The sequence below is a fragment of the Sporothrix brasiliensis genome (assembly GCF_000820605.1).
Source record: "Sporothrix brasiliensis 5110 chromosome Unknown Cont20, whole genome shotgun sequence".
In the NCBI taxonomy this organism is placed as follows: Eukaryota; Fungi; Ascomycota; class Sordariomycetes; order Ophiostomatales; family Ophiostomataceae; genus Sporothrix; species Sporothrix brasiliensis.
The window spans coordinates 4,964,849-4,992,499 of NW_024467139.1; the positions used below are offsets into that span (position 1 = coordinate 4,964,849).

The following is a 27,651-nucleotide window of genomic DNA, read 5'->3' on the forward strand; positions in this document are numbered from 1 at the left end:
GTGGGGTCGTTGGTGGCGAGCGGGAGCTCCTGATTGGCTGCTTTCACCTTGAAATAGGCTGGCCGGTTCTAGCCAGAATCGGCGAGTTGCTATTTGCACAGTTTATTTGCAGCCTGAGAGCTTGGAGACTGCATGCGACACTCTGTACGTGGCCGAGTTCATAAGACGATGGTCCATCGTGTACGAAAGGCAGTCATGCAAAGGCTTCGACTGATATGTCAGTAACCGAATTAATCCTCAAGTTGACCGTTTTGCTTTGAGTAGCACATAACTTTCCTCCCTCAGAGAGTCTGCTGTAGCTTGTGCCCCACAATGCTGTGCCGATAGCCTGCCGTTCTATAACACATTTTCGGTTTGACTCACATCGCAAAAGGAAGGTGCGACCAGCAATTGGGTTTTTGCCTCACAAGTCACAAAACACAAAATGCCCCTTTTCTCCTACATCTCACAACAACAATTGACAATCGAGGTTGGCTTTCAGCGTTCCACGGACCTGGTTGTCTCGTCCGCATAAGAGGGCGAGCTTACGACGACCATTGTTGAAGAGAGCCGGTTGCAGCAACCAGTATCTTCCGTCTTCTTTGTCCGTCTCGTTGGTGAATCTTCACTCTTTTTTTGTGTTCTTTTCTTTTCCCATTTTTTATCTCTCTCCCACGTCTTTCTTTGCCTTGACCTTTCTTGCGTCCCCCGTTATCTCTCACTCTCTCACCCACATCCACAATGTCTGCACCAAACGGCGCACCAGGCGGCTGGACACCCAGCTCGTGGCGCTCAAAGCCCATCAAGCAGAGCCCGGCCTACGATGACCCCGAGGCCGTCGCCCGCGCAACCCGTGAGCTGCAGCGTCTTCCGCCCATCGTGCACCCGGGCGAGATCCTGCGTCTGAAGCAGCACCTGGCCGCCGTGGCCCGCGGCGATGCGTTCCTGCTGCAAGGCGGCGACTGTGCCGAGCTCTTTGACTACTGCGAGCCCAACGCCATCGAGTCCAAGATCAAGCTGCTTCTGCAGATGAGTCTTGTCCTGATCTGGGGCGCCGACAAGCCCGTCGTGCGCATCGGCCGCATGGCCGGCCAGTACGCGAAGCCCCGCTCCAACCCCAACGAGACGCTGCCGGACGGCCGCACCGTGCCCTCGTTCCGCGGCGACATTCTCAACGGCTACGAGCTAGACCAGCGCGAGCTGGACCCCCAGCGCCTCGTACGCGCCTACCACCACTCGGCCGCGACGCTCAACTATGTGCGTTCGGCCATTGCCGCCGGCATCGCCGATCTGCACCATCCTCTGGACTGGGGTCTGGGCCATGTGCGGGATCCGGCGCTCAAGGCCAAGTACTCGGAGGCGGTGACGTTCCTGACGGACATGCTGCGCTTCATGCACACGATTGGCGCCGACAAGAACGACAAGCTCGACACGGTCGACCTGTACACGAGCCACGAGGCGCTGGTGCTCGAGTACGAGGAGCCCATGACACGTCTGCTGCCCGCGACCCGCGGCCACCCGACGACAACGACAACGACGACGACGAGCGCACCACCCGCAGCCTACTTTGACACGTCGGCACACTTCCTCTGGATCGGCGACCGCACCCGCCAGGTCGACCACGCGCACGTCGAGTTCTTCCGCGGCCTCGCCAACCCGGTCGGTGTCAAGGTCGGCCCCACGACGCCGCCCGAGGACCTGCTGACCATTCTGCGGGCGCTCAACCCGCAGCGCGAGCCGGGCAAAGTCACCCTCATTACGCGCTACGGCGCCGCCCGCGTGCGCGAGCTGCTGCCCGCACACATCCGCATTGTCGAGGGCAGCGAGTACCGCCGCTGCGTTGTCTGGCAGTGCGACCCCATGCACGGCAACACGCAGACGACGGCCACGGCGGGCATCAAGACGCGCCACTTTGCCGACATCCTGGCCGAGCTCCGCGAGACGCTGCAGGTCCACACCGACGAGGGCAGCTACCTGGGCGGCGTGCACCTGGAGCTGACGGGCGACGCCGTGACCGAGTGTCTGGGCGGCTCCGAGGGACTGGACGAGGACGACCTGTCGACCAACTACACGAGCTTCTGCGACCCGCGGCTCAACGAGAAGCAGGCGCTGGAGATGGCCTTTTTGATTGCGGACCACCACAGGACGGTGCGGCAAGGCGCGTCCGCGTCCAAGTAGGGAACGTCGAGCATGGGCGCGAGACAGGATTGCATGGCGTTGTAAAAGTGTAGGGCTCTGGAGTTGACAATGTACGATTGCATTCCGTCTTCATCCTTGTCTTGGTTCTTTATTTCATTCAATTCATAGACAAAAGCAAAAAAGACACACAACTTTATCATATCGCAAGAGAGTACATCCATCCCCAGCATCTATAGCAGACTGGAGATGCCTTGTTTCGCACTGGCCCCAGCCTTGCCCGGGACCCGTCACAACAGCGTAATGACCTGCGCGCCCTCAAAGGCGTCGTTGGGCTCCAGCGTCTGCCAGCTCGACACCGAGCCTGGCTCCACGCACAGCATGTTCTTGTAGCCGTCTTTGGGCGCAAAGTCGCCGATGCTCTTGACCTTTTCCGTCCACGGGTTCCACACCACCACGTCGGCCAGGTTGTCCCGCTGCACGCCGTACAGCGGCCTGCCGCCCTGCAGCACCGTCAGCGGCTGCGACGCGCCCTGCGCCGGCACGTACACGCGGTCCGTCTCGCCCGTAATGTCGACAGGGCCCGTGGCCGCCTGCGTCTTCTCCTTGAAGCCCTCCACCTTGTCCAAGTACGACGCGCCCGCCAGGCCGTCCACGCCCACCTGCGCAATGTCGTCGACGCGCAGGTACGTGTGCAGCAGCACCTGGAAGTCAAAGGCCGCGCTGCCCTCGTTGGTCACCACAATCGCCGTCGCCAGGCTGCCCGGCGCCAGCGTCACCCGGTACAGCAGCGCAAAGTCGTACGGCCACAGCGCCCGGAGCGCCGGGTCGGCCGACGCCGCCGACAGGCCAAAGTCGAGCTGCACGCCGTTGGACGAGCCGGCGGCGGCTTTCGTACTTGACGAGGCACCCGCACCCGCACCCGCACCCGCTTTGCCGTCCGACTCGGACGTGGACTTGCCCAGAAACTCCCACCGCGACGTCCGCGCCAGGCCGTGCTGCGGCAGCTTGCTCGTGGGCACGTCCGCCGGCGACTGGCCGAACACGGGGAACACAATGGGGATGCCGCCGCGCACCGCCTTGGAGCCGTCGAGCACGGCGCCCTCGCTGAGAAACAGGCGCTCGGCCGGCTCGCCGCCGTGGACCGCGCCCTTCCATGAGAGCACAGTGGCCCCGGTCAGCAAGATCTCGACGGACTCGCCCGACGGCAGCACGGCAGTGACACGGTCGCCCACGAGGTCGACGCGGGCCTGGGGCGGGGGGGCCGGCGTGGCGGCGAGGGCGCTGGGTTTGTTGCGGCGGTCCATTGTGGCAGTTGGCAAAGGGAGAAGGGGACGTGGAAAGAAGACGAGGAACTGGGAAAGGCGAGGCTCTTGGAGACGATGGAGCAGAGTCGCAATGTAACAGCAGGCGGATATGTCAGAGACGGAGGGGTAGATGCGATGCAGCAATTGGATACAGAGAATTGCACTCGGAGAAGATGGGAAGAACTTGAGAGAAACAACGAGGTGGAAAACGAGAAATGCGTCGTCAAAGCTCAGCAACAGTTTGGAAGGTTGATCGGTTTCGAGACGGTGCGGGGCTGCCCTGAGTCTGAGGCTGAGGCTGTCCAGAAACAGAAGGGGCTCAATGCGCTGACGAGAAGGAGCGGGTGAGGAAAACCCCCCGTGTATGGAAGGAGATGGGATGGGGCTGTTTTGAGCTTTTTAGTGAGGGGCGTTAATGGACCACAGGTGAGTTGGGGGCGGGAGCGGGGCAGGGCTCCTTCCTCACCAAATGTAATTCGTACACGTTGTGATGCTTTTGGCAAGAACACACCGACAACGTGCCAGCCGTCAGGCCAATGGGCAGGCAGGAGCAACTATATGAAACTCTGCGACTCGCAGGCTGCAACTTCCCGTTCTGTCGTGCTTCCGTGCTTCTTCATGGCGTCCCAACTGCGCCTTCCATGCGGACTATCGTAAGGCTACCTACATGAACGAGATGAGCTCCTTCCTCTGTTTCGCCGGTATACGGAAGCAGGTGGTGCCACCAACTCCTGTAGCCGTTGCACCTGCCCCTTTATTTTGGAGGCAGAAGAATTGTAAAGATCGATGTCAACTTGAACTGGACTTGTCAATTTACGAGAATCCATATGAAAGTCCCAGCTGCTGCACCGAAGTATCTACTTCCCACGATGTCAACCATCGAACTCAAATGCCTCCTTGCTGTCTAGCTCGAGCGTTGTGCTCACATCGCGAAGTCATTGCCACCGTCACTCTGTTCTTGTCGCCATCAATATGCTATGCCTTGCCCTCGATCCAGTAGGCGGCATCATCGCACGCAAACGTCAGCTGCGCGTACTTCGGCTGCCCGGGCTGCAGGTGCAGCTGCTCAGACGAGACGAGAGCCTTAAGCGAACGTCTGGTTACAACACCTTCGGCCGGCGGTACGCGGTCCACCTGGACGGTCTCGGAGCCAGCAGCGGAGCTTGAGTTGGTCACCGTCGCTGACACTGCCACGACTTCTGATTCGGTTGCCTCGGGTGTGAATGCCCCGTCGATTGGTGCGTCGACAAAGGAAGCCGAGGTGTCGCTCAGGCCAAAACCAAAGGGACCAGCACCTCGCCGCCGTCCGCACCGCTATCGTACTGTGGTCAAAGTGGCGGTAACCGGCATCGACGCCCGCGACATACTCGACCTGCAAGCTCCATGGCACTGAATGATAGCATGGTGTCGCTCGCATGCGACCAGCCGGCTTTGTTGCGGGCGAGTAATGAAAGGCCAGTGCCAACAGCACATGCACGATGATGTGGTCCACCGTGGCCTCGTTCAGAAACACAGGCAATGTGCTCATGCAATTCAGCAAAAGCAGATGCGCCGCCCTGTCGACCAGATCACCGACGCTGCCGTACAGTGGCGCTCCATACCTACCACCGTTACGTGGTATCGACGCAACTCAGCGGATGGCAGGATTATGGGCAGCAACACCAGGCCCGTCGATACCCCTTCGAGAACGCCATGTTGTCATGGAGGCCGACAAATGGAATCGCTGGCATTGTCGTTGATGCTGGCCAGAACGCATGCCATGCCCTCACAGGTCCACGATCATGAGATGCGATGTCACTGACCTGAACGCGTCGATCGCTGCATATACCAAACTCGGCGGACGATTTTGCAACTTGTCCGTGACGTGGACGGCTTCGAACCCCAACCGCGGCGCACCGCATGTGTGTGCATGCCGGGCCAGACTCGGACTCGATAAGATACCGCACTGCGTTGCAGTTCTCACACAAACAAATGCATATCGTCTTTTGTTCGGTTGGCTGGGAGTTGGAAAAGTGTGGAGAAGCAGAGACATAGCAGCACTTGATAGCCAGACCCCGGGGACATTTACAGCGGGCTCAGGGCTAGCCAATTGTAATGCCGCCGGGTCCAGGGGACTGGACCACTTGCACCTGCCTCGCCGTCGCCTTCAACCTCCACCGAAAAGGCGCTAGAGACTGGTGGCACCTTCCCGAATACATCTGTTCGCCTCTCTGCACTAGATGCGTGCTTGATGGCAATGGCGCTTTGCCTGCTTCCACCCAATTCGCCGGGCTTCTTTCCTCCATACACCCGCTTGGCGTTCCTGCTCTTGTTGGCCCAACAAATTCGTCACAGCAAGGCCTCGTACGTACCCGCCTGCCGCCTTCCTCGCTGGGTCCTTCCCCGCCCCTTGTCGGTCCCCCCCAAATCCGCGCTTGCCAGAACAAGCTGCTCCAGCCTCCTGCCTTCTACTATTCACCGACCGCACGTCTTCCTTCCCTTTGCTACTGCGACTTAACATCCTCGTCTCGCCATTGAACACGTTTCCCCCGTCTTCTTTTTGCTTCGCCCCCCAGACGCCTCTCTTCTCGCTCCTGGCGAACTCTCGTCGCGGCCGTACAAATTCGCTGTCGCCGTTGTATCCTGGCCGACCACTGGACGCCAACCCCGCAGCCAGCCCACGCAGCCAACCACGGTCCGGCCGATCCTCCTCGTACCTTACTTTTGGACCTTCATCCTTCACTTCTCTCTTCAGGCTTCGTTTCCTCTGCAACCATTTGCAGCTTAGGTCGGACAGCAGCATATCTACATCCGGCAGTCTCTTTCACCTCGTTCACCACGTTTCCCTCGGCATCCGCCTACCCCGCCCCTCCCGCAAACACACACACACACACCATGGCCGACACCGAGGGATCATCCGATCCCCAAGTCAGCTTCAAGGTCAAGACCTCAGGCGATGGCCTGCACAGCATCACCATGGCAGAGTCTGCCACCGTGCTCGACCTCAAGGCCAAGCTCGCCACGGAAGAGTATGAGAACATCCCTGTCGAGCGCCAAAGGCTCATCTACTCGGGCCGCGTCATGAAGAACGACGACACTCTCGGCTCGTACAAGATCAAGACCGGCAACACCCTGCACCTGGTCAAGAGCGCCGCCAGCAATCACCCACCCGCCGGATCTGCAGCTGCTGGTGCTGGTGCGGGCTCCCGGTCCTCGGCACCACCTCCCGCCGTGCCCACGAACATGGCCGCCGGCACGCCGGCAAACGACCTACTGGCCGGCCTCACCGGCGCGCGCTTTGCCGGCCACGCCAACCTGCCCAGCCAGGACCTCTTTGGCCCTGACGGTGGAGTGAGTTTTTACCGATGCGCCTGTCAAGTTTTTACGTGTTTTTTTTTTTTTTTTTTTCTATTTCCCTGTCTAACAGTGTAGATGAACTTTGCCTCCGAGGAGCAAATGGCCGAGATGTTGAACAACCCTGCCGTGGCCCAGAGCATGAACGAAGCCCTCAGCAACCCTGCCTTTATCGACTACCTCATCCAGAGCAACCCCGCCTTTCGAAACATCCCCAACGCCCGTGAGATCTTCTCGTCCCCCATGTTCCGCAGCATGATCACCGACCCGGAGACCATGCGGTCTATGAGCCGCATGCGCGCCGCCATGGGCAGTGGTGCCCGTGCCGCCAACGCCTTCCCTGCACCGGGCGCAACGGACAACACACCCGCCGACGCCGCTTCGACGCCCTCCGGAGGTGCCGCTGGTGCGGGCGCTGGTGGCGCTGGTGGTGCTGGTGGTGCTGGTGCTGCAGCAAACAACCCCTTTGGCGGCTTCAACCCGTTCATGTTTGGCTTCCCCGGCGCAGGCGGTACCGGTGGCGGCGCAGGCGGCGACACGGCGACCAACCCGTTTGCGGCGTTCTTCCCTCCCGGGTTTGGTGCCGCCGGTGCGGGCGCGACACCCGGTGCGACAGCTGGCACAGGCTCGGACACAGCAGGCGCAAATACAGCGGCTGGTGAGGGTGGTGACGCCACTCGTGCTACTGGTACGGGCACCGGTGACGGTTCCGCCGGTACCGGTGCTGGTGCCAATGCGGCCGCCAACCCCTTTGCCTCTTTGTTCGGCGGCGCCGGTGGTGCCGGGATGCCCCAGATCAGCCCCGAGCAGATGCAGCAGGCTATGCAAATGCTCAACGGCCTGGGCGGTGCTGCTGGTTCTGGCAGTGGTGCTGGCGGTGCTGGCGGTGCGGCAGGCGGCGCGGGCTTCAACCCCTTTGCTGCATTTTCTGCGCCCGCGCAGGACACCCGCAGTCCCGAGGAGCGGTACGCCAGCCAGCTGCGGCAGCTTAATGAGATGGGCTTCTATGACTTTGACCAGAACGTGGCGGCTTTGCGGCGTAGCGGCGGCAGTGTAGAAGGTGCCCTGGCGCACCTTCTGGGGAACTGAGGAAGTGAGGACATGGTCGAGGGACGACGACGACAGACGACGACGACAGCAGCGACTGAACAAACGAATGCTACATACCCTTGTAAGGGAGTGGCAAGGCGGCGATGGTGATTAGAATGAACTCACGGGCGGCTGAATTACATTGCATGTATCTTACCAACATCATGAGAGGGTGGCACAAACGCATGTTTTTTTGTTTTACTTTTGTCGTTTTTTTTTTTTTTGCGTTGCTTGTTTTGGTCGATTATGGCTCAGCCATGATCCTGATTTATAATATTATCACAGCACATTCTCTGTTCAGCTTTGAAACTCTGTTCTCGTGAACGATATTTTGACCGTCATGATATTAGATTCAAGCTTGTGGAAATAGAATATAATTTCTTTTCAGTAATGTTTTGGAAAATTGGGGGGGGGGAAATAGAAAAGAAACTTGAAAAAGTTTGTTTTCGATGTTATCATATTTAAGGAAATACCAATATTCTTTTTGAGATATTCGTGCTGGTATGCAAAGTAAACCCTTAATTTTCACAAGCTGTCAAAATACTTATTTTTTTAAAATATATATTACAAAGATCTATATTGTATCGTACACCTCGCTCCGCTGATGCCTCCCACCAGACGCCGGTCGAGGCAACAGGATATGTAACCCACCTCCTAAACACATAAGAAACAGTCTCTCTCGCCAGCCCATGCAATACATGTATATCTACAAGTGACCGAAACAATCAACAAAGTGGCAAATAACTAGACTAGGATCACGCCTCCTCAAGGTCGTCACCGAGCTCACCCTCGACGCTGTCCTCGTCCTCCTCGTAGGCCTCGGACTCGGCGTCCGTGACGTCGGCGCTTTCCTCGCCGTCGTCTTCCTCCGCATCGTCTTCCTCCGCATCGTCTTCGACTTGGTCATCTTCGTCGTCCTCAGCCTCGCCGATCTGGATCTCGTCGTTTGAGGATTCGTCGTCCTCAACGGCGACGTCGTCGTCGTCGTCATCATCCTCATCCTCACCCTTGACGTCATCAGCAAAACCGACCGTCTTTTGCGTGTATGACGGCGAGCCGGGTAAGCTTGTCGACGACGACGAAGGCCGGGCGTCGGCCGTCGCTGCACCACCGCCCGCCGAAGCCAGTCTGGACGCCGGCTCCAGCACGTCACCATTCCAGGGCCGGCAGGCGGTGACGAGTGCACCGCACCGCAGGCACGTCCAGCCGTCGCCCTCTTCGCGCTCGATGCGCGTCGCCAGGGACACATAGCAGTAGACACAGCCGCAGGGGACCGCCTCGTAGGGGTTGGTGATGTCGGTTTCCGCCGAGCCAATGACGCCGCTCGAGGCAGCGGCGGCGGCCATGATGTCGGCTTCGGAGGTGGCGGCGTTTTGGTCCTGGTAGCAGATGGCGCACGTGCGCTCAGGCAAAAAGGCGTACTCGCCAGTTTTCTCTGTGCTACCCGCACCCGCACCCGCACCGTCTTCGTCCTCGCCCGCCTGTCCTTTGACGACTGTCGTGGCCTTGGCGACGGCACTTTTGGTCTTGCGCCAGGTGCGGGTGAGCCAGCGGCGCCAGCGGTTGATGCCGACGAGCGGCAGCAGGAACAGCAGAAATTCGGTGAAGGCGTGCCAGACGAGCTGACGGTTGAGGTACTCAAACGACACTTCGCGGCTGACCTGGCTCGTGGGCGGCACAAGACGCATGCGCAGGATGCGGTCGAGCAGCGTGCGATAGCGGCCGTAGCGCAAGAAGACGAGGAAGGAGACGAACGCGGCGCCCGCGTAGAGGTCGGAGGCGACGGACGTGACGCGTGCCAGACGCCTTATTCTCTCTGGCGACAAGGAGAGACGTAACCGGCCGCGTAGGAAAGATAGGATGTCGGAGCTGCTGCTGCTGCTGCTGTCGTTGGTGCTGCTGTCTCCAAGATCGTAGCCGAAGCCCTCGTCTGCCTCCTCGTTGTGGTCCCGCAGCCAGTCCTCCCACTTGGTCCATGCATAGCGCCCGCCGACCGTCACGAGACCGTACGCAGCCTTTTGCCATTTCGACGGCGGGACAGGCACCGCGGCGGCAATGGCGCCGCGCGTGCCACGGGTTGCGCGTGCGTCGGCGTAGCGCAGGTTCTGCAGCGCTGCCCCGTACGTCGCGTCGTGGTCCCACACGGACAGCTTGAAAAGCGCGGCTCGCAGCAGAAGCATGATCTCGGGCTGCCAGTCGTCTTGCAGGGTGCCGCCGCGGATGTATTTCAGCGCATCGGCGACCTGGCCGCGCAGCAGGTCCAGCAGCTCCTCGTCGAGCAGCTCGGCATCAACCTGGCTGACGCGGAATGCGGGGCGCTGCCCGCTGGTGCCGGCGACATCAATCCTCCGCGAGTCGCTGCCGCCGTGTAGTGTAGAGCTGATGGTCGATGCCGCGCGGCTGCCACCGTCCCAGGCGACGAGCGCCGTGCCGCCGAGCCGACGGACGAGGGGCGACGAGGATGAGGTGAGCGGCCCACCAGCATCGAGCCGTGCACGCAGGGCCGCCGCAGATGCTTCCCGCTGGGCGGCAGCTGTGGCGGCGACTTGTGCGCGGTGTGCCGCCTCAGCGGCCGCGCGTTCGCTTCGACGGGCGGCGAGCCGGCGTTGCGCCTCGGCAAAGGTGGGTGCGACAGATGCATTGGCAGCGGCGACCGCGGCCGCTGTTTGCGGTGGGGGCGGTGGTGGTATTCGGTCGGTCATGAGGTCCGCATGGATGTCGTGAGGGAGGAGGACAACGTGAAAGAAAAGGGGATGGCGATGTTCGTGTCGAAATAAGAGTGAACAAAAAAGGAAGGAGGAATGCAATGGCGTCGGTGCAGCTCAGCTATGTTTGCAAGGAAGGCGCCAAAAGCAAAACCGGGGAAGGCGCGGATTACGCATGACCCCCAGCTTTTGGGGGCTTTCAGAGGCAGGTGCGCGTTGGGAAAGAGCCGAGGTTCGGTCCCGCGTGCCAGCGCCTGCCAGCACTGGTCCGCTACAGAGGGCTAGCGAATGCTCCAGCTTAGCGTAGGTGGTCCACTACGGCGATCGCGCTGCCTTTCTTACTTTTCGGTATTCGACGTCACATCCACAAACCACTTCCATACTCCAAATGGATTCATATTGTACAATGAATGCCATACCAGCCGCCACGAAAACACCAATTGTACCAGTACAAATACCAAAATATCAAAAAAATAAAAATAAAGTAAACACTGCTCGACAAAAGCTGTCTGCCAGAATAACGCCGTATCCTTTTGCAGCAAAACCCAAATGCCAGGAAAGGCTGAAACTGGGCGCCCAAAGCCAAAATACCATAGCAGCTTGCAAAGACATCGCCAAACCCAAAATCGAGACGACAAAACATGGATCATGCGAGTCAAAATGGACCACAACAACCACTCGACTGAAGCCAATACTTCAGTGGGCAGTTCGCACGAACACGGTCCAACTAAGGCGACAAATATGTAGGGCCCTAGTACTTCATCAAATTGGCAAAGATGGTCACCTTTTCGAGCTCGGCGTCGGCGCCGCTGGGCAGTTTCTGACCCTTGGCGAGGCCAGCAATGACCTGCACCTGCACCACGTTGACGCCCGGGTGCAGGTTGACGTCGTAGAGCTTGGCGTTGTCGTCGGGTCGGGGGGTGGCGCCAGGCAGTGAGCCGGGGCCCTGGGAGGCTGTTGACGGCGACGGCGACGGCGACGGCGACGGACCAAGCGTGGCGCCGTTGGAAATGACAAACATCTTGTAGGTCCGCTGTTGCGATTGCAGGGTCGGGTTGAGCGACACAAACAGCTGCTGACGCCACTGGCCCGGCGGGATGTTGAGGGTCACGGACCGCTGCGTCAGCTTCGGGTGTGGTGGCAGCTGGATCTCGAACCGGCGGTCGCCGCTGTTGAGCGCCGCGTGTGTCTGGATGGTCAGGTTTGCCAAGAGGGGCTCTGAATGCAGTTTTTAGTATCACTGGTCACGAACAATATGGCTCACTGGCTGCCGGTGGAAACATACCTCGGTTGGCTTCGCGGAACCTGGAGGTTTCGTAGACTGGCCGTGCCGGGACGCTCGGTGGCTTTGGTGCTGCTGCCACGCCGTTCGTGGCCGTCGACTCGCCTGCAGGTGTCCCATTGGCCAGAGCGGGTGACCCGTTGGCCACAGCGCCGTTTGGCCGCTGGGACAGCGCCGGCGACGCGCGCGACGAGGATTCGCGCTTGGCACCGTTCACGGCCACGGCAGACGTCGCCGGGCTCGGCGAAGCCTTGGACAGGCCACGCGTCTTGTCCAAAGCAGACGGCGTCGCTGCCGCCCGTCCCGTCTGTGCGTCCGAGGACACAGACGCGGCTGGTTTGCCACTGGGCGAGTCGGCGGAACTGCCACGCGTGTTGGCAACGTGGATCGTAATCTTCTTGGAGCTTGCCGGCGTGGAGACCGCGGCCGACTTGATCTTGATCTTGGGCTGCGGCGGCTCCTGCACCACCTCTTTGGCCTGTCTCAGCTCGTCGCGGAACATTTTCTAGACGTGTCAGCTGCTACACAGCGTCCGGCGCGTACTCCTACAACAACAAGGGCCAATGACGTACCTCGAGCTCCTTGGCCATGTTGGCAATCGGGCTTCCGTCCTCGTTGTAGTAGTAGGCGTTCTCCCACAGCAGACTGGCCTTCTCTTCAAACGCGGCCCAGCTCTTGTACTCGCTCACGCCCGACCGGTCTGTCCGGCTGCGGATGCCCTTGACGAGCTTCTGCAGCTTCTTGATCGACAGCGGATCCTTGATAACCTGGAAGTAGTCCTTGAGCGTGCGTGGTGGCAGGTTGAAGAACGGCTCAAAATAGCCGTAGCTCGGGTCCCTGTTTGTGTTAGGACAGTGCTCAAAGCGAGATCATCAGTTGGACTACCCCGACCACCGTGCACTCACTCTTCGTCTGGTCGCCGGATGATCTCCTCCACAATCTTCTCCTGTGCCTCCTGGAACGAGAGCCCCTTGTAGGGCACGCCGTCAAAGTCGTGGTCCTGCTTCAGGCTCGGCGTCACTGTACGGTCTGTCTTTCGCACGACCCGGAGAGGCGTGCCGCGCATGCTCTTGGCGGAAGAGCTCTTTCGCCGTGCTGGTGTGCCGACATTGTCTTCGTCCTCGTCCTCCTCTTCGTTGTCTCCTGCCTCCTCCTCCGCTGCCCCCTCGTCGTCCTCGCCTTTGGCATCGTCGTCGCCGTCTGCGTCTTCGTCGCCCTCGCCGTCTGCGTCTTCGTCGCCCTCGCCGTCTGCGCCCTCGTCCTCGTCCTCGTCCTCGTCCTCGTCGGGAATCGGCGTTGGCACCGCCGTGTAGCCCTGGTTCAGCTTGTAGGCCGGGTTGTGCTTGACCATGAAATTGCTCGTGGCCTTGCGCACGCGCTCCGAGTCGTCGACCTGCTGCGAGCCCTTGGGGTAGAACTCGCGCACATTGAGCACCATGCGTTTGATGTACGACTCGAGCTCGGACAGGCTCTTGAAGTGGCCGTCCTTGAGTTTCGCCTCCACGTCCTGCAGCGAGATAGGCATGCGGATCGCTTTGTAGTATGCATCGTTGCCGCGCCGCGGGGGCAGCGTCTCAAAGTATTCTGCTATCCGGCGGCCGCTGGGAAGAATTAGTATACGATCAGTTGTCGACACGACATACGAGTATGCTCCCTGGACTATGGCCTACTTCTTGTCACTTGTTTTCCGGATGAGGTCGAGAAATTCGAGGCCGGTCTTGGTGGTGGATTTTGCCGTCTCGGTGGTTTTGTCCTGGCAACGAGAGTCAGCATGCAATGTCGCAAACAAAAAAGAAATGTGATGCAAATGCACCGAAATGTGCGGTTTCTGGCCGGAGCTGAGCGTGGAACGGGAATGTGCGGCCAGTATGCGAGGCGGCGATCGGAGGCGCTGGTCTATTCCACGTATGCCGCCGCAAGCCAGTCCGGGGTTCGTTGGACATGCAGCTGGAGCTGTCGCATAGCTCTCGATTTCGAGCTACTCCACGCCAACTTGTTGCGACACGCGCAGCATCGCCAATTGCCAGCACCGCAACAACGGACGCTCAATGCCATGCCCCGTGCTGCAGTGACATAAAATAGTCTCGCTGATGCTTTTCTTCGCTCCTCCTTTTGGCAACATCCTCGCGCAATGGAAAACAATCCCACGCCCCCCACCCCCTGGAAAACACCTACCACAACTTTTAACCGCTTCGAGGCGCGAACGTCTCCGCCGTCCGCGCCGGTTGACTTGCGCTTCTCCATTGCGACTTGAAACGGTCTGCACTAACGATGGAGGGACGTGCAAGTGCCGTGACGCGATGCGTAATTCGATGCAAACAAGGGCGCGAATTATCGATGCAAAATGGAATAATTTGGCTTTTTTTTCGGAGCAAAACTCGGCGGCTGGAAACGGCGAATGGGCGGTAGAAATACAATTCTTTCGGTGCAAAAGGTGGTCGTCGGACGCCCAGTGCGTGGCAGAGCGATCTTTGTCGAACAAGTCGCGATGCTGCTGGGTCGAGCTCTGTTCTTTTTTTTGTCGCCTTGTCGTTTGGCCCTGGACTGCTTTCTGCGAAAGAAGGGGTGGACGCGTTTTCTTTGGGGCGGAGAGGGGGAAATGCGTCGCTTGGCCGGAAAGAGGACACAGTCGAGGGTGCACCGTATTTTCAATGCGACACTGTATTGGCGCACGGTAGAGGCCTGGGACGCGCTGCACGTGACCAAATTTCGCTCCGCCCACGGCCGCCTCCGCGTCGTTCAACCCTCTGCGTGGCCAGAGCTTTTTCGGTTTGTTTACTTTGGAGCCTTTCCCCGATGCCGCCTGCCTACGCCAAAGTGACCCATCATTCCTCTTCAGATCTCCCCCCATTGTAATTTTTGCCCCTCTATTTCTTCACCGTTTTTTTCTTCCCCCTGCTCCCGTTTTCCTCACCTTGACCTCGCATTGCTTTTCTTTTCAACAATACTGTCCAAACCTTCAGATTCCCTGCGGGTATTTCTCTCTTTTCGGCATTGGCCTTTACGAAGACGCGTCGCCGACCAGAGCCTCTTTCGTCTCGCTTCTACCAACGACCCAAAGACCGCATTCAACTTGCGACGCGTTGGAATCGTTGGCGTCGACGACCGCTCGACTTTGTGACTGCTACACGACGCGCTTTTCTCTCGACGAAACGGTCATTTGCCGCCCTTTCTTCTTCCTCTCCCCGCAACCGCCTTCCAGCCCAACACATCCTCACGCGCCACCATGTCGTCCCTCCAGGAGATGCGGACGCTGGGCATCGACCCGAGTCGCCGAAACACACGTGCCATTCCTTTATCCGACGCCGAACGCAAGGTTCTCGAGCCCTATCTCGACAACATCCACTACTCGCAGAGGTGTGTTCGCCCCCAGGATGTTCGCTTTTGTAATGACCTTCACATTTGTCTGACTTTGCTGCGCAGATACTCAGACGACCAGTACGAATACCGGCACGTGCTTCTGCCCAAGCAGATGCTCAAGCTCATCCCTGACCAGTACCTCGACGAGAGCAAAAAGACCATGAAGCTGCTTTGGGAGGACGAGTGGCGGTCTATGGGGATCACACAGGTACGGCCATCCAACCAGGTGGAGGAAGCGGAGGAGCGAAGCGCTGGCTACGTTATTGTTTTCCATAAATAGGTCGTACTGACGTTCCTGACCTTGTGTAGAGTCTAGGATGGGAGCATTACGAGGTGCACGAGCCGGAGCCACACATTCTTCTCTTCAAGTGAGTCCATTGCTTTTGCTACCGCCTTTCAACAAAGCAGGCTGCGTATCCATTTCTACGCACACCTAGGGCTGCGACGCCACGACACACAGGAAGCTAATCTTGTCCCGTATGTTAGGAGACCGATCAACTACCAGCCCCCGGCAAATTGAGCTCTTCTTACTGATGGCGGTGGTGGTGATTTTCGTGTCTGTGGCGGTGCACGCATGTCCATGATTGTTGCCATCTGCGGCGCTGGAGTTTGATTGCATACGATAACGACGTTGACGATGACAGCGACGAGCAAACGACGACCGGCGCAGAGGGACAGCGGCCGCCTCTACTTGTGATTCCGACTGGTCCCTTTTCGCGACACCCCTCTGTTGTCGACACACACGATTCGGCAATGTCTCATCTCAATTTGGAGTTTCTTTGATGCTTTCCTTTGCATGGTCTTTCGGTCTTTCGGTCTTTCAGTCTTGCTTTCTGGTTTCGGCATACTGTGCCCTGCCTTCCGCCTGGGCTCATCTGCGGCTCTACAGTGTGGTTGTTACTGTACAGGTTCCCGGGTCGTTGGCAGGATTGCAGGTAGAACGCGTGCGTTGGCTGGGTCTTTTCGGAGAGGCGCAGGTTACGCTGTTACATCTTCCTGACGAACTGTCCTCCTGTCGTGGACTGATGCTCGCGATGTCAGCAAGGCGATGCCACTGGGGTATGGATGCTATGCGGCCTGCCGTTGTCGAGGTTCTGGCGTCCTTATTGAGGCGCCCGTCTCGTTTGCTGGTCGGCTCGGGGTGTATGATTATATTGGCGAAATGTGCTTTGCTGCGATCGTGCCTCTTGGTCCTATTTTATGGAGTGTTGATATTGTACAATCGAAATGATTTTTATGAATAGATTGCAGTGCTCGTTTGGGGGATTGCTTTCTTAATTCGACCCGTTGTTTCTTCGTATTCTCATGTTCTCGTACGCTTCTTTCTTTTGTCAGCGTGGCTGAGGCCTCGTATTTGCACAGTTCCTTCGATGTGCCACGCACGGATTTGGTGGTCTGATGAGTCCCGCGCATTAGCCTTTGCACCAACCGAGCGCTCCGGCGGCCACCAACACCAAAGTAAGCGCCATACGGAGTATGTTTGTCCTCCGCGCGTCGTAGATCTGGTCCATTTAGCCGCTCACTGCAAAGGGGGTGCATCCCTTTGGAAACTGGACTTTTCAACGGAAATCTGGCCACTGCCACCACCCTTTCCATCCTCGTCGACCAGTCGACATGTAGATATAATTGCATGTTCCTCAAGCATCGTGGCTTCGATCGTCCGCCGAAATGGGCCAAACCAGCCGACGTGGGCCGGTGCATCTGCTGGTGTTCAAGCATGCAGATCGGATGACATAATCTCTTGAGGCAGCACCGGTCGACGTATCGCATGTTTTGCGCCGCAATCGATGGCTGTTGCTCCACTCTCTGCAGCGAGTCATACAAGCGAGGCAGGTGCGAATGGAGGATGGGGAGAGACAGGGACGGCGGGCAAAAAGACATGTGTCTCTTTCCGTATTTGAAATCTAAATGCGGCCGCTTCGTGCTGTTTAATAAACTTCACTTTTTCGGGGTTTCGAGCTTCCTTTGTCCTGCAGACATCTGTCTTCACTACCCTGCAATTCCACTGCTGATCGGCGCTGGCTGCATGTTTTCGCCCCATTTGTCTCGAGTGTAAAGGTGGCCTCTCAGAATTTGAAGCTAAAAAAAGTGTCCGAGCTAGAACCACTTCGACCACATGTTCCTGTCTGTTGTAGAACAGCGCCACCGTTGGTTGAAGGTACGTACTTTGACGAGCCAAAGCGACCTAAAACGGGCCTGAATCTCGATACTCGAGAAGAACAAGACCGACATCATCGCCCGCCTCTTCCACGCCAGCACGCTTCATACAGAGTCTCTCCAACCGGTTAATTACGCTCGATATTAAACACCGGACGAAGCAGACACCCTTTATTTCTACGGACAGCGAGTTACAGCACCGCTGCCCGTCTCTCGCCCCAACACAAGCGCTCTACGGCTTTCTGCGCTGGCTGCCTCGCTGTTTCAGACCCTGCGACCCTGCAATCGCTACGCCGGCCATTCCTTCCTTCCTGCGCTTTGCGACAGCGTCTTTCATCCTCAGTTCGCTCCTTCCCGACGTCCATGCCAGTTACTGCTTTGATTCTACCGACCCGCGCCTTCCCCAACACACAACGTGCGCTCCTGCCACTGCCGATTGCCACCGGACACATATATTAAAATAGAGTTTTGTGTCTGCGGTCAGCTGTGTCAACACACTCTACACACTCTGCACACTCCACGGAATATAGACCCCCGTCTCTATTTCTTCTCCCGACCGCCCACCTTCGTCTCCCTCGCCTTGGGAGACGCTTCGATCCGGGACGCCATGAAACCAGCTTCCAAGCTGTTCTTTCTCAGCATCTTTGCACTCTGGAGCCCGCTGGGTCAGTGCAAGAGCCCACACGATGCAGATGCCTGCTTGGTATGCCGCAGATCACCCTTCTCTGCTTGTTACTTTGTTTAGCCCCTCTGCCCATTGTTCATTGTTGCCTTCTTCATGGCGCCGCTTTGCGGCCTTTTCGGCCTTCTCCTCCTGACCGCGGTCGACGTGGCCTCTGCCGCCGAGGCCGACCTCCGCTTCATCGTCTCTAACCGTTCCTACTACCAGATCTCGCCCAAGGCCATTGTGTCCGACGCATGTGCCTCCTACTCGACCCTCGAGAAGCTCAACAGCCGCCTGAGCCCCGCCGTCACCGACCTGACGCAGACGACCGACTTCTTTAGCCACTACCGCGTCAACCTCTTCCACAAAAAATGTCCGTTCTGGGACGATGAGAACGGCATGTGCGGCAACATTGCCTGTGCCGTGCAGACGCTCGAAAATGAAGACGACATCCCCAAAGTCTGGCGCGCCAGCGAGCTCGGCAAGCTGCAAGGGCCCTCCGCAGAGCACCCGGGCAAGTCGACGCAGCGCGAGCGGCCGCGGCGGCCACTGCAGGGCCGCCTCGGCGAAAACGTCGGCGAGAGCTGTGTGGTCGAGTACGACGACGAGTGCGACGACCGCGACTACTGTGTGCCGGAGGACGAGAGCGCGGCGTCCAAGGGGGACTATGTGAGCCTCGTGCAGAACCCGGAGCGCTTCACGGGCTACGCGGGCGACGGCGCCAAGCAGGTGTGGGAGGCCATCTACCGCGAAAACTGCTTCCAAAAGAGCTCGTTCCCGCACTCGGCGCAGCTCGAGACGGCCGGCGACAAGGCCGCCATGAACCCGGCCGCCATCGATTTCCGGTCCGTGCTCGAGGCGGCCGGCCGGCAGCAGGTGCTGGAGCAGCAGCGGCAGGTCGAGCCGTTCACGCCGTTTGTGGCCAAGACGGGGTTCGAGGCCGAGGACGAGTGCATCGAGAAGCGCGTCTTTTACCGGCTCATGTCGGGCATGCACGCGTCCATCAGCACACACCTGTGCTGGGACTTTTTGAACCAGACGACGGGCGAGTGGACGCCCAACGTCAGTTGTTACGTCGACCGTCTGCACCGGTTCCCCGACCGCATCAGCAACCTGTACTTCAACTATGCGCTGCTAACGCGCGCCGTGGCCAAGCTGGGCCCGCACCTCGAGCGCTACATCTTTTGCAGCGGCGAGCCCGAGCAGGACAACCTGACGCGCGACAAGGTGCTGGCCGTCACGCAAACGGCGGCGAGCGTGCCGCAGATCTTTGACGAGTCGCTCATGTTCATGAACGGCGAGGGCCCGTCCCTCAAGGAGGACTTCCGCAACCGGTTCCGCAACGTGAGCCGGCTGATGGACTGCGTGGGCTGCGACAAGTGCCGGCTGTGGGGCAAGCTGCAGACGGCCGGCTACGGCACGGCCCTGAAGGTGCTGTTTGAGTTTGACAACGACGGCGCCATTCCGCAGCTGCAGCGCACCGAGCTGGTGTCGCTGTTCAACACGTATGCGCGCCTCAGCAGCTCGCTGGCCAACATTCAAAATTTCCGCAGCATGGTGGCGGCCGACGAGGAGGCGGCGATCGCCGCGGCCACGGCAGAGGACCAGACGACGGGCGCCGAGCACGCCAGCCTTCTCCCCGACCGCGCCCGCAAGCCGCACCATGTCGTCGCGCCGCCCAAGAAGTACAAGGTCGAGGAGGGCGCCGACGAGGTGCTCGACGAGATTGACGAGAAGATGTCGGCGGAGCCCACGGTGCGCGAAATGTTTGACGAGGAGCTGGCCCGCGTGTACCGCGCGTTCCGCGTCGTCATCGGCCACTGGGTCTCGTTCCCCAAGACCTTCTTCGACATCTTCACGTCCGAGGTGGTGCGGGGATGGCAGGCCTTTATCGGCCTGCCCGTGAATCCGCGGACGTGGAAATTTCAGCGGCCGAACCTCGACGAGCTGTAGGACGCTCCGCGCGCGACCGCCCCTTTGGCCCGCCGGCGCTGTGCATGACATGTTTTTGTTTTTTGTTCTGTAGTTTGGGTTTGCATGGGAACCGGTGTCATTTTGTATTTGTGTTACTGTTTTCGTCTTGTATATTGTCCCATCCTCGGTTCCGTACATATAGTAGTCCCCGGAGTCTGCATGATTTCGAGGACAGGAGTTTTACCATTGCTCGATTTTGAGGTATCACATCATATGCAAGTCGAGTCGTCGTTGCAAGTAGAAATGAGTTTACATATCAACCAATGCTGGTGGTATCAAAATGCGGACATAGTTTGAAGCAATCCGTTGAGAGCGTCCAACGCGCTCACAATCCAAAGAGGCTCTTCTTGCTGTTGCGCCGCCGTTCAGGCAGCGCGTCGCTGCTATCCGATCGCGACCGTTTTGATCGCCGTGGGAGACGGTCCACGGCCGCGTCCGTTGTCGTTTTCATCGTCGTCGTCGAGGCGGATGCTGCCATGGACGCGGGCCGGAGTGGAATGTCTGTCACCACGTTGCCAATTTTGGCCTTGATGCTTTCCACGGCAAAAGTGAGCGGCGGTTCGTCCTTGCCCGCTCTCAGCTGTTTCTGCCAGTCATCGTACGCTTGTTGCGTGGCGTCCGCCCATGCGTCAAGTGTGGTCGTGGGCGCCAACGTCCACGCGACCGAGATGTGGAACGACGCAGGGTCCACATCGCTGTCGTCGCCGGCCACGGCCGGCGATTTCGTGTACAGCGCCGGCTGGCCCACGTCCGTCACCTGTTTGTTGCACTGCTCTAGGAGGCTGACGAGCGGTTCGTTTCTGGACCGGCGTCTGTCCTCGACGACGACTCGCAAGACCAAAAAGGCCCGGGCCGAGTCCGGACTGCGGAACCAGTCCAGACCGCCAAACGCCACGTCGAAGCGCTCGACGCCGGATGCCTTTACGCGGGCCTCCAGCCGCGCCACAAACGCCGCCTTTTCGGCAGTGGTGAGAACAAACGGCCTCGACAAGCTGATGTGCAGTGGCAGCGGCGCGCCCAGGTCGCTCGTCAGGAACGAATGGAACAGAGGCGCGGCGTCGTCGTTGTCGTCGTCGTCGCCGCCGCCGCTTTGCAGGGCACCTTGAAGAGCGGCGCGAAGCATGTCCAGCAGCCGGCTCAGATGGGCATGCTCCGGCGGTTGGGGGAACCCTTCCATGTTAGATGGGAGATGTCCAGTAGGGAATAAACGAAAAAGGGCAAAAGGGCACCCTTACACTCAATGTAGAGATGGCTCGGCCACTGGCCAGCGACGTGGGGAATGGCGCGCTGGCGGCCCTGGTGAAGGCTGGGGTCGTCGGCCGGGGCGGTGCGGACGGTGGAGGCATAGAGATCGTGGAAGGCGCGAGGCAGTGGCGGAAGAGCCGATGTCTTGTCCAGCGCGTTGGCTGGAACATCTTGACCACCGCTGCTGTCCTCGTCGTCCGACGTGTAGTCAACGAGCCCCATAGTGAGCGGCTGAAAGGCTGGCGGCCCCGTCTCGCCAGTCCGGCCTCCTACCCGTTCCTCTGTGTGTACGAATCTCGAATCGCCGTGGCACCATGGTACGACTCGCCAGTGCTTTGTTGAAACGTCTGTTGTCGAATTGTCGATGATGCTTTTGTGTCGCCGTGATACGATCACGTGAAGGAAACAAGGATGTGACGTCGCGGCCAGTAGGATAGCGGCCCCACTAGCGGCACTTGTAGCGCCTGGCCCCTGATGACGGCTCGCCGAAGGCTTCTAGAAACAGGGGACAGTGAAACAGCAAACATGGTTTTCTTGGTCGTCATGCTCGTCCCTCGCACAGATACGATCCTGCACTGTATATTTTGATTACTGTTCGGTTCACTCTGTTTTCTGGGGTTGCCTGTGTCCGCTGCAGTGCAGACATCACTCTCTTCACTCTGCATACTTTGCTGTCGTTAATCTGCACTGAGTTGACATTTCTGCATCTTTATTGCCTGCCATTGTCCTTTATCCATGCGTGTTTCCGCTTATCCCGATCCAATCGTCGTCTCCTTTTAGACGGGCTCGTCTTATGCGATATATGGGCCTATAGCATTAATCTTGCCTCGGGTTAAAGCCGGCAGATTGCGCCCAGTTGCGTATGACAGCATATGCACACGCGTAAGGACTTGGCCGCTTGCAGGTTCTGCGGACTTCTGCGGTGTCCTTCTTTTGCATGCATCCTGATCATTCAAGGACTGTTCGACCCGTACAGTTGTCGCGAATCTGGCAGGCCTCATGCCGAGGCGATTTTGTCGTTTTGTCATGGCCATAAGATGCAGACTGCAGACACCAGACACCAGTCACCAGTCACCAGTGCGATGGAGCGGCTGAGGCTGCATGCATCATGAGCCGCGTCTTCAAACTGCCGTTGGGAGTGAATCTGTGGCCTTGTACGGCCGGATCGTGCAGAATGACGGAATGCCTTATCGGAGAAACGCCCGAGATGTCCCACGCCAGGAGCCAGGCCAGCCCCTGCCGAGTTTGCGCTTACACGCCCAGGGTACGATGAAAGTAGACGGAGCTCGAAACGGAAGGAGTCAGAAACGGTGCGAAACAAGCCGTCAAGAAGGAAACTGCCCAACCCGGGGCGTCCACGTTCTCGTTCCATCGCGCCTGCCCGGCACGTCAAAACGGCTGGTTGACGACGCCCGCTCACCTCCTTCCGCGGCTTTTGCCAACCCATAAACAAGACGTCTTTAACAACCGCCCCTGCCTTTTTTGATTATACGGTGTGCCTGACAAGTTTTGTGACGAGGTTGACACCTTCCCTAAGTGGTGATTCTCGACGCCTTGTCCCCTTTTCTGCCTTTCTGCCGAACCTTTCGTTCCGTTCTTTTCTTCTCCTTTTCTTCCTTTTGAGACCTCTCTGTCTCTCTCTCTCTCTGCATCGACGACCAGGCCAACGCAGAAGCATCTTCCCAACAACAGCTTTAGAACACGATCGGGCCATTTGTCGCATTCGTGGTCGATTTCCATGGACACAAAAGACCTTGCATCCGCCTCCCCACAGCACTGCGCTGCGACGATTGTTCCCATCGGGACGAACCAGATCAACAAATCCCACCCAGACTGCCCTCGGCCTTGATAGCATCGCATCGTATCGTGGGCGCAGACAACCAGAATCAATTACTTAACAGACTTTTCTCCATTTTCGTGTATTCTAGGAGACAACTAGTTCCACAAAGACACCAGCCGTCGCCCATTGAGCTCCCGACAAAGTTGCTAGGATGGGCAAAACCAAGGAAAAAGAGGACAAGGAATGGGTGAGTTGTCTCTTCTCTTTATATCCCCTTTTCGGTCGTTATCGTCTCATCCTTTTCTGCTCTCTTGCCGTCGTTCCTTTCCATCCACTTTTCGCAGGTTCTGCTCGCCATGTGCACATGTCGAGCCAAGTCACAGTCCAGTTCGCACCCCGGCCCGGCCGGTTGACAAGCAGAGGATGTTTCGTAAAGCTCTAGTGGAGCCCGTTGCGTCAATTACCGCAGCCACAGGGCCGATGATGGATTCGCGAGTCTGGACACGGCTTTCAGACACACGCTTGAATGGCAACTTGACATCATGGCTCTAATGCCGGATGCCCTGGGATCCAATACGGACTACTGGCCATTTGGCAGCGACAAACCTTGCCACTTTCTCTGCATTTTTCGCGCGCCAGCTCCACTGAGAGACAAAACATCGATGCGTGCCTTGCCGATCCGATCGCACTGAGAAACAAGCCTGTCCCTAAAAATAACTTGCGTCATACCCAAATCCGGAATGCTGTCAGTGTGGATACACAGACTGATAGTGAGACCCACGCCCAATGTCTCTCACTTACACACCCTCTCTCCTCCTTTACGACAGAAGCTATGCCAGACTGCGACGGGACGACGCAATAGCGAGACCACTGGTTTGCGCCCGACGAGCTCTTCATTCTGACACCAAGAACGGCGACAACACGCACCAGAAGTGTCTGCTCTCCACCGCTTACTCACCGACCACGCGGCCTTTCCTTTGTCCTCGTTCGCCGTGCCCTGTTCCTGTTGCTTACCCTGACGTTTATCTTTAAGGTGTTGCCTGGTTTTTGTTTCCCAGGTCCTTTTTTGTTTCCGTTTTACTCGTTTTCTCTTTCCATTTTTAGCTTATTCTTTTTGCGTTTTGCTACAATCATTTCATCACCAGTATTCATATCCAAATTTGTGCCTAACATCAACATAGGCCAAGAGGTACATCCTTGACCCATTGACAGCTCCCGAACCAAGCCAATTGGACGGACCTGGCAGCTCGTTCTTCAACCCGCGACGCTCGCTTTCTCTCAACTGCAAGCCCAAAGAAGTACCGCTCCACATTCTGCAAAGACGTCACAGCGGCTACCCAACGCCACCCGACTCAAGCAGCCCAACCCGCTCTACATTCCAGATTCACCATCCGAAACCTTTCTCTCCAGGCCGTCGCCATTCGTATCTTCCTCCTGCAGACTGGGCACCCGCAGACGTTGTCTTGACACGCAGCCAAAGTCTCAATACACACGCACAACGACCTCCGACACTGGCGCGGAGTCAGAGTCTCAATCCGAACGCACAGCAGCTTCCCAATTTTGAGATATCTGCTAGCCAGAGGCAGCCGCTGCCCATAAGAAGGAAGCCCGTCAGAAGCGACACTCAACACTCTACAGCTACTACAGTGTCAGTCAGTATCCAAAATCTAAAGCCCGTGCCGCCACCAAAGAACCACGAGCTACCGCCGCCACCTCCGCCCAAGCCCGGAACTTCCGCCCGGCTTCAGAAGGCAAGATCCAGCCCCCGGCCGAACAACCTCAAAGTGGGAAGAAAGCCACCTCAGACCCATCGAACGCAAGGTACTGCGGAAATCATCGGTGACGTCTTTGCCGACCGGACGAGCAACTACGTCAACAGGCCTTTGCTGTCACCAACACAAACAGTCCGGCCTCCAACACCCCCAAAAGCCCGACAACCAACCAGTCCTCCTCTACCACTGCGTCGAACCGGCTCTTTTCTTCGTCGTATCACCGGCACAATGTCGCACCAATCACCCGAAATGAGCAAGCCGAAGCCGGCGGAGGAGCGCGAGCGCGAGCGCCGCAGCAGCTCTAGCCGCAAGCACCGGTCCCGGCACAGCCGGCCGTATGCCGACACGATTGATTCCCTCGACCGCGTTGGCGGTGTTGTGTACCACCACGAGGGTCCCTACGATGCGACACTAGCGGCTGTCAACAGGAACAAGAAGAAGTCGCCGCTCGAGGCCGTCAAGGACTCCAACAACGAAGCCCTCAAGGCAACACCGCGCGAATACATTCAAGATTCGTTGTCCAAGCACGTTCCGCTGCAGGGCACGTCCAACATCCCGTCGGGTATGCCGGACCGCAACGGCAATGTGCTGCACTACGAGGAGGGTGCCGACCTAATGCGGGAGCCGGATGCCCCGGGTGGCGCGTACCGGCGGTATGATTTTATTGTACGTATAGCTAGCCTATTCTCTAAACCATATGAATGTCTCGTTACTAACATGGTTCAGCAATACCACCCCGACGACCTCAAGGGCAAGGGCGAGCCGTCGTACTCGATTGAAAAGGCGATGAAGGAAAACAACGGAAAGCTGCGCAAGCACAGCTCGTCGCTGAGCCACGGTGCGCCCCCCTCCATGGTGTTCGAGATGGAGACCCGCAACGGCCGCCGCCGCGGCGATGGTGCCCAAGAACCACTGCTGTCATCCAAAGGCAGAGCAACAGAGTCGACACGGCGTAGGAGCTTCAGCCACGCCTCGGAAGCAGGTCCCTCGGCATGGAGGTCGGGTGCCGATCTGGATTCGGCGGATCCCAACCGACTCGCTGTGTCCAACGACGGCAGTGGCCTCAGTCGCAGCGGCTCGAACCGCCTCACGGACGGCATAAAGCGCCGTTTTGGCAGTTTACGGCGGAAGTAAACGCGTGAGCACGGTTTTGTGCCGAAATGGACGGTTAGACTTGGCTGGCGTTGTTTGTCTGTTGTGCTGTCTTGAGCTTTAATGCTCGTTTTTGGTTCCTTTTACATGTATCTTTGGCATTGCTTTCTTTCTTCATTGCCCTTTGTTTGCTCAATCCTCTGCTTGGACAGACTGCTAGACGCATTATATCTATTTTATTTTTGGAATATTGGGGCGTGTTTATTGTGACTAACAATATCATGATGGCCGCCATCGCTGGACACGCAAATGTTGCAGCACCACAGAAAGCCTTCCCTAACTCCCTACGTGATACCCGCTAAGGCCGCACCCCACTTTGCACGACGTCACTTTTCCAGCTCACAGTATCCACTCATCGTGCCTTGACACCGTACCAACGAGGTCAACCTGCGATTGAGTCGGGGTGCCCATTATTGCAGAGCATCTTCTTTTGTCTCTCGTATTTCCTGTCTTGAAAAAAAAAAAAAAAAAAAAATGCCGGCCGTGCCTGCCAACCTGCCGGACCTCGTCCGCGCCGCGTTTGTCCGCGCCCGCGCCGCCGGCGACCTCACCTTTTTCCCGACCCAAGTCGCCCTCCTGCGGGTGCAGGGCGTGCCAGTAGGTCATCACACGGCATACACATGACACAATGACGGCAAAACTGACCCGACACAGTTCCAGCTGCGCTTTGCGCCGGCGCTGGCCAAGAAGCCCAAGGCAGAGAGCCAGAGAGAGGACACCAAAGACGACGAGGGCCACGCCGGCGGGAGCGACAAGAAACCGTATGACCCGTTCGAGGCGCCGCCGCCGGGCCTCGTTGTGTGCCCCGCGGTCAACGGCGGCACCCATCGCCTCGTGCTCAACAAGTTTGCCGTCAGCCAGGACCACGCCATCCTGGCGACGACCGCCTGGCGGCCCCAGAGCCACCTGCTGGCGCCGGCGGACTTGGCGGCGGCGTACGCGTGCATTGCGGCGTACGCGGCCCGCGGCGAGGCGCTGTACGTCTTCTACAACAGCGGCCGGCACTCGGGCGCCAGCCAGCCGCACCGGCATCTGCAGCTGCTGCCTGTGGCGCCGATGCGCGCGGGTCTGGCGGCCGACGCCGTGGACGAGTGGCAGGTGCTGGCGGACAAGCTGCTCGACGACCACGCGGCCGTACCGTTCTATGTCGCGGCCGCACGGATACGAGGCGACGACGGCGACGACGGCGGCGACGGCGACAACGGCCGGGCCCCCTCGGCCGAGCAGCTGCACGCCACCTACCTCGACCTGTACCGGCAAGCACGCGCCGCGGCGCACGGCACGGCGGCTGTCGTCCCTGGTGCGAGCGGCGCCGACGTCGACGCCGCCGCCGAAGAAGCGGGCGCGGTGCCCGCCTCCATCAGCTACAACCTCGCGCTCACGCACCGCACCATGGCGCTCCTGCCGCGCACGGCCGAGGGCGGCGCCGACAGGCAGTACCACCTTTCGTTGAACGGGACGGTGCTGGCGGGCACGGCGCTGGTCAAGAACGAGGCCGAGTGGGACGCGCTGCGCAGCGATCCGGGCCGGCTGGGCGGCGTGTTGGCGCAGATTGGTGTGTCGCCGACAGAGGCAAAGGCAGGGACAGTCGTGCGGGAACGGCCATCGCCGTCGGCCTTGTGACGTGACAACAACAGGACCAAAATGGACCGTCGGCCTTGTGACGTGTGAGCAGTGAGGGGCCCGCTCCAGTGTTTATTGAGCCCTTTCATGTAG

At 58.7% G+C, this 27,651-nt stretch overlaps 11 protein-coding genes across 11 annotated transcripts; 6 read left to right on the forward strand and 5 right to left on the reverse strand.

Moving 5' to 3' along the window:
* Window positions 1-720: 720 nt before the first annotated feature.
* SPBR_07226 (3-deoxy-7-phosphoheptulonate synthase) lies at window positions 721-2,157 on the forward strand (the record flags this gene model as incomplete). Its single annotated transcript, XM_040765480.1, has 1 exon — window positions 721-2,157. One exon carries the CDS (start codon window positions 721-723, stop codon window positions 2,155-2,157), a length of 1,437 nt encoding a protein of 478 aa, XP_040617301.1.
* A 248-nt stretch (window positions 2,158-2,405) lies between these two features.
* Window positions 2,406-3,422, reverse strand: SPBR_07583 (glucose-6-phosphate 1-epimerase; the record flags this gene model as incomplete). Its single annotated transcript, XM_040765837.1, has 1 exon — window positions 2,406-3,422. One exon carries the CDS (start codon window positions 3,420-3,422, stop codon window positions 2,406-2,408), a length of 1,017 nt encoding a protein of 338 aa, XP_040617302.1.
* A 975-nt stretch (window positions 3,423-4,397) lies between these two features.
* On the reverse strand, window positions 4,398-5,152 carry SPBR_07786 (uncharacterized protein; the record flags this gene model as incomplete). The annotated part of the gene is made up of 3 exons (XM_040766040.1): window positions 4,398-4,717; window positions 4,746-5,023; window positions 5,100-5,152. The coding sequence occupies 3 exons, from the start codon at window positions 5,150-5,152 to the stop codon at window positions 4,398-4,400; spliced, it is 651 nt and encodes a 216-aa protein (XP_040617303.1).
* Window positions 5,153-6,296: 1,144 nt separating this feature from the next.
* SPBR_07141 (ubiquilin) lies at window positions 6,297-7,844 on the forward strand (the record flags this gene model as incomplete). The annotated part of the gene is made up of 2 exons (XM_040765395.1): window positions 6,297-6,752; window positions 6,834-7,844. The coding sequence occupies 2 exons, from the start codon at window positions 6,297-6,299 to the stop codon at window positions 7,842-7,844; spliced, it is 1,467 nt and encodes a 488-aa protein (XP_040617304.1).
* Window positions 7,845-8,599: 755 nt separating this feature from the next.
* SPBR_06903 (peroxin-2) lies at window positions 8,600-10,546 on the reverse strand (the record flags this gene model as incomplete). The annotated part of the gene is made up of 1 exon (XM_040765159.1): window positions 8,600-10,546. The coding sequence occupies one exon, from the start codon at window positions 10,544-10,546 to the stop codon at window positions 8,600-8,602; it is 1,947 nt and encodes a 648-aa protein (XP_040617305.1).
* Window positions 10,547-11,300: 754 nt separating this feature from the next.
* Window positions 11,301-14,075, reverse strand: SPBR_06589 (bromodomain protein; the record flags this gene model as incomplete). Its single annotated transcript, XM_040764845.1, has 6 exons — window positions 11,301-11,767; window positions 11,835-12,336; window positions 12,404-12,668; window positions 12,737-13,432; window positions 13,502-13,584; window positions 14,007-14,075. 6 exons carry the CDS (start codon window positions 14,073-14,075, stop codon window positions 11,301-11,303), a joined length of 2,082 nt encoding a protein of 693 aa, XP_040617306.1.
* Window positions 14,076-15,057: 982 nt separating this feature from the next.
* Window positions 15,058-15,471, forward strand: SPBR_07981 (cyclin-dependent kinase regulatory subunit CKS1; the record flags this gene model as incomplete). Its single annotated transcript, XM_040766232.1, has 2 exons — window positions 15,058-15,188; window positions 15,255-15,471. 2 exons carry the CDS (start codon window positions 15,058-15,060, stop codon window positions 15,469-15,471), a joined length of 348 nt encoding a protein of 115 aa, XP_040617307.1.
* A 2,655-nt stretch (window positions 15,472-18,126) lies between these two features.
* On the forward strand, window positions 18,127-19,965 carry SPBR_06953 (uncharacterized protein; the record flags this gene model as incomplete). The annotated part of the gene is made up of 1 exon (XM_040765209.1): window positions 18,127-19,965. One exon carries the CDS (start codon window positions 18,127-18,129, stop codon window positions 19,963-19,965), a length of 1,839 nt encoding a protein of 612 aa, XP_040617308.1.
* Window positions 19,966-20,311: 346 nt separating this feature from the next.
* On the reverse strand, window positions 20,312-21,453 carry SPBR_07464 (uncharacterized protein; the record flags this gene model as incomplete). Its single annotated transcript, XM_040765718.1, has 2 exons — window positions 20,312-21,156; window positions 21,222-21,453. 2 exons carry the CDS (start codon window positions 21,451-21,453, stop codon window positions 20,312-20,314), a joined length of 1,077 nt encoding a protein of 358 aa, XP_040617309.1.
* Window positions 21,454-25,032: 3,579 nt separating this feature from the next.
* Window positions 25,033-25,917, forward strand: SPBR_07690 (uncharacterized protein; the record flags this gene model as incomplete). The annotated part of the gene is made up of 2 exons (XM_040765944.1): window positions 25,033-25,449; window positions 25,510-25,917. The coding sequence occupies 2 exons, from the start codon at window positions 25,033-25,035 to the stop codon at window positions 25,915-25,917; spliced, it is 825 nt and encodes a 274-aa protein (XP_040617310.1).
* Window positions 25,918-26,409: 492 nt separating this feature from the next.
* On the forward strand, window positions 26,410-27,558 carry SPBR_07459 (bis(5-nucleosyl)-tetraphosphatase; the record flags this gene model as incomplete). The annotated part of the gene is made up of 2 exons (XM_040765713.1): window positions 26,410-26,532; window positions 26,590-27,558. 2 exons carry the CDS (start codon window positions 26,410-26,412, stop codon window positions 27,556-27,558), a joined length of 1,092 nt encoding a protein of 363 aa, XP_040617311.1.
* Window positions 27,559-27,651: the final 93 nt, after the last annotated feature.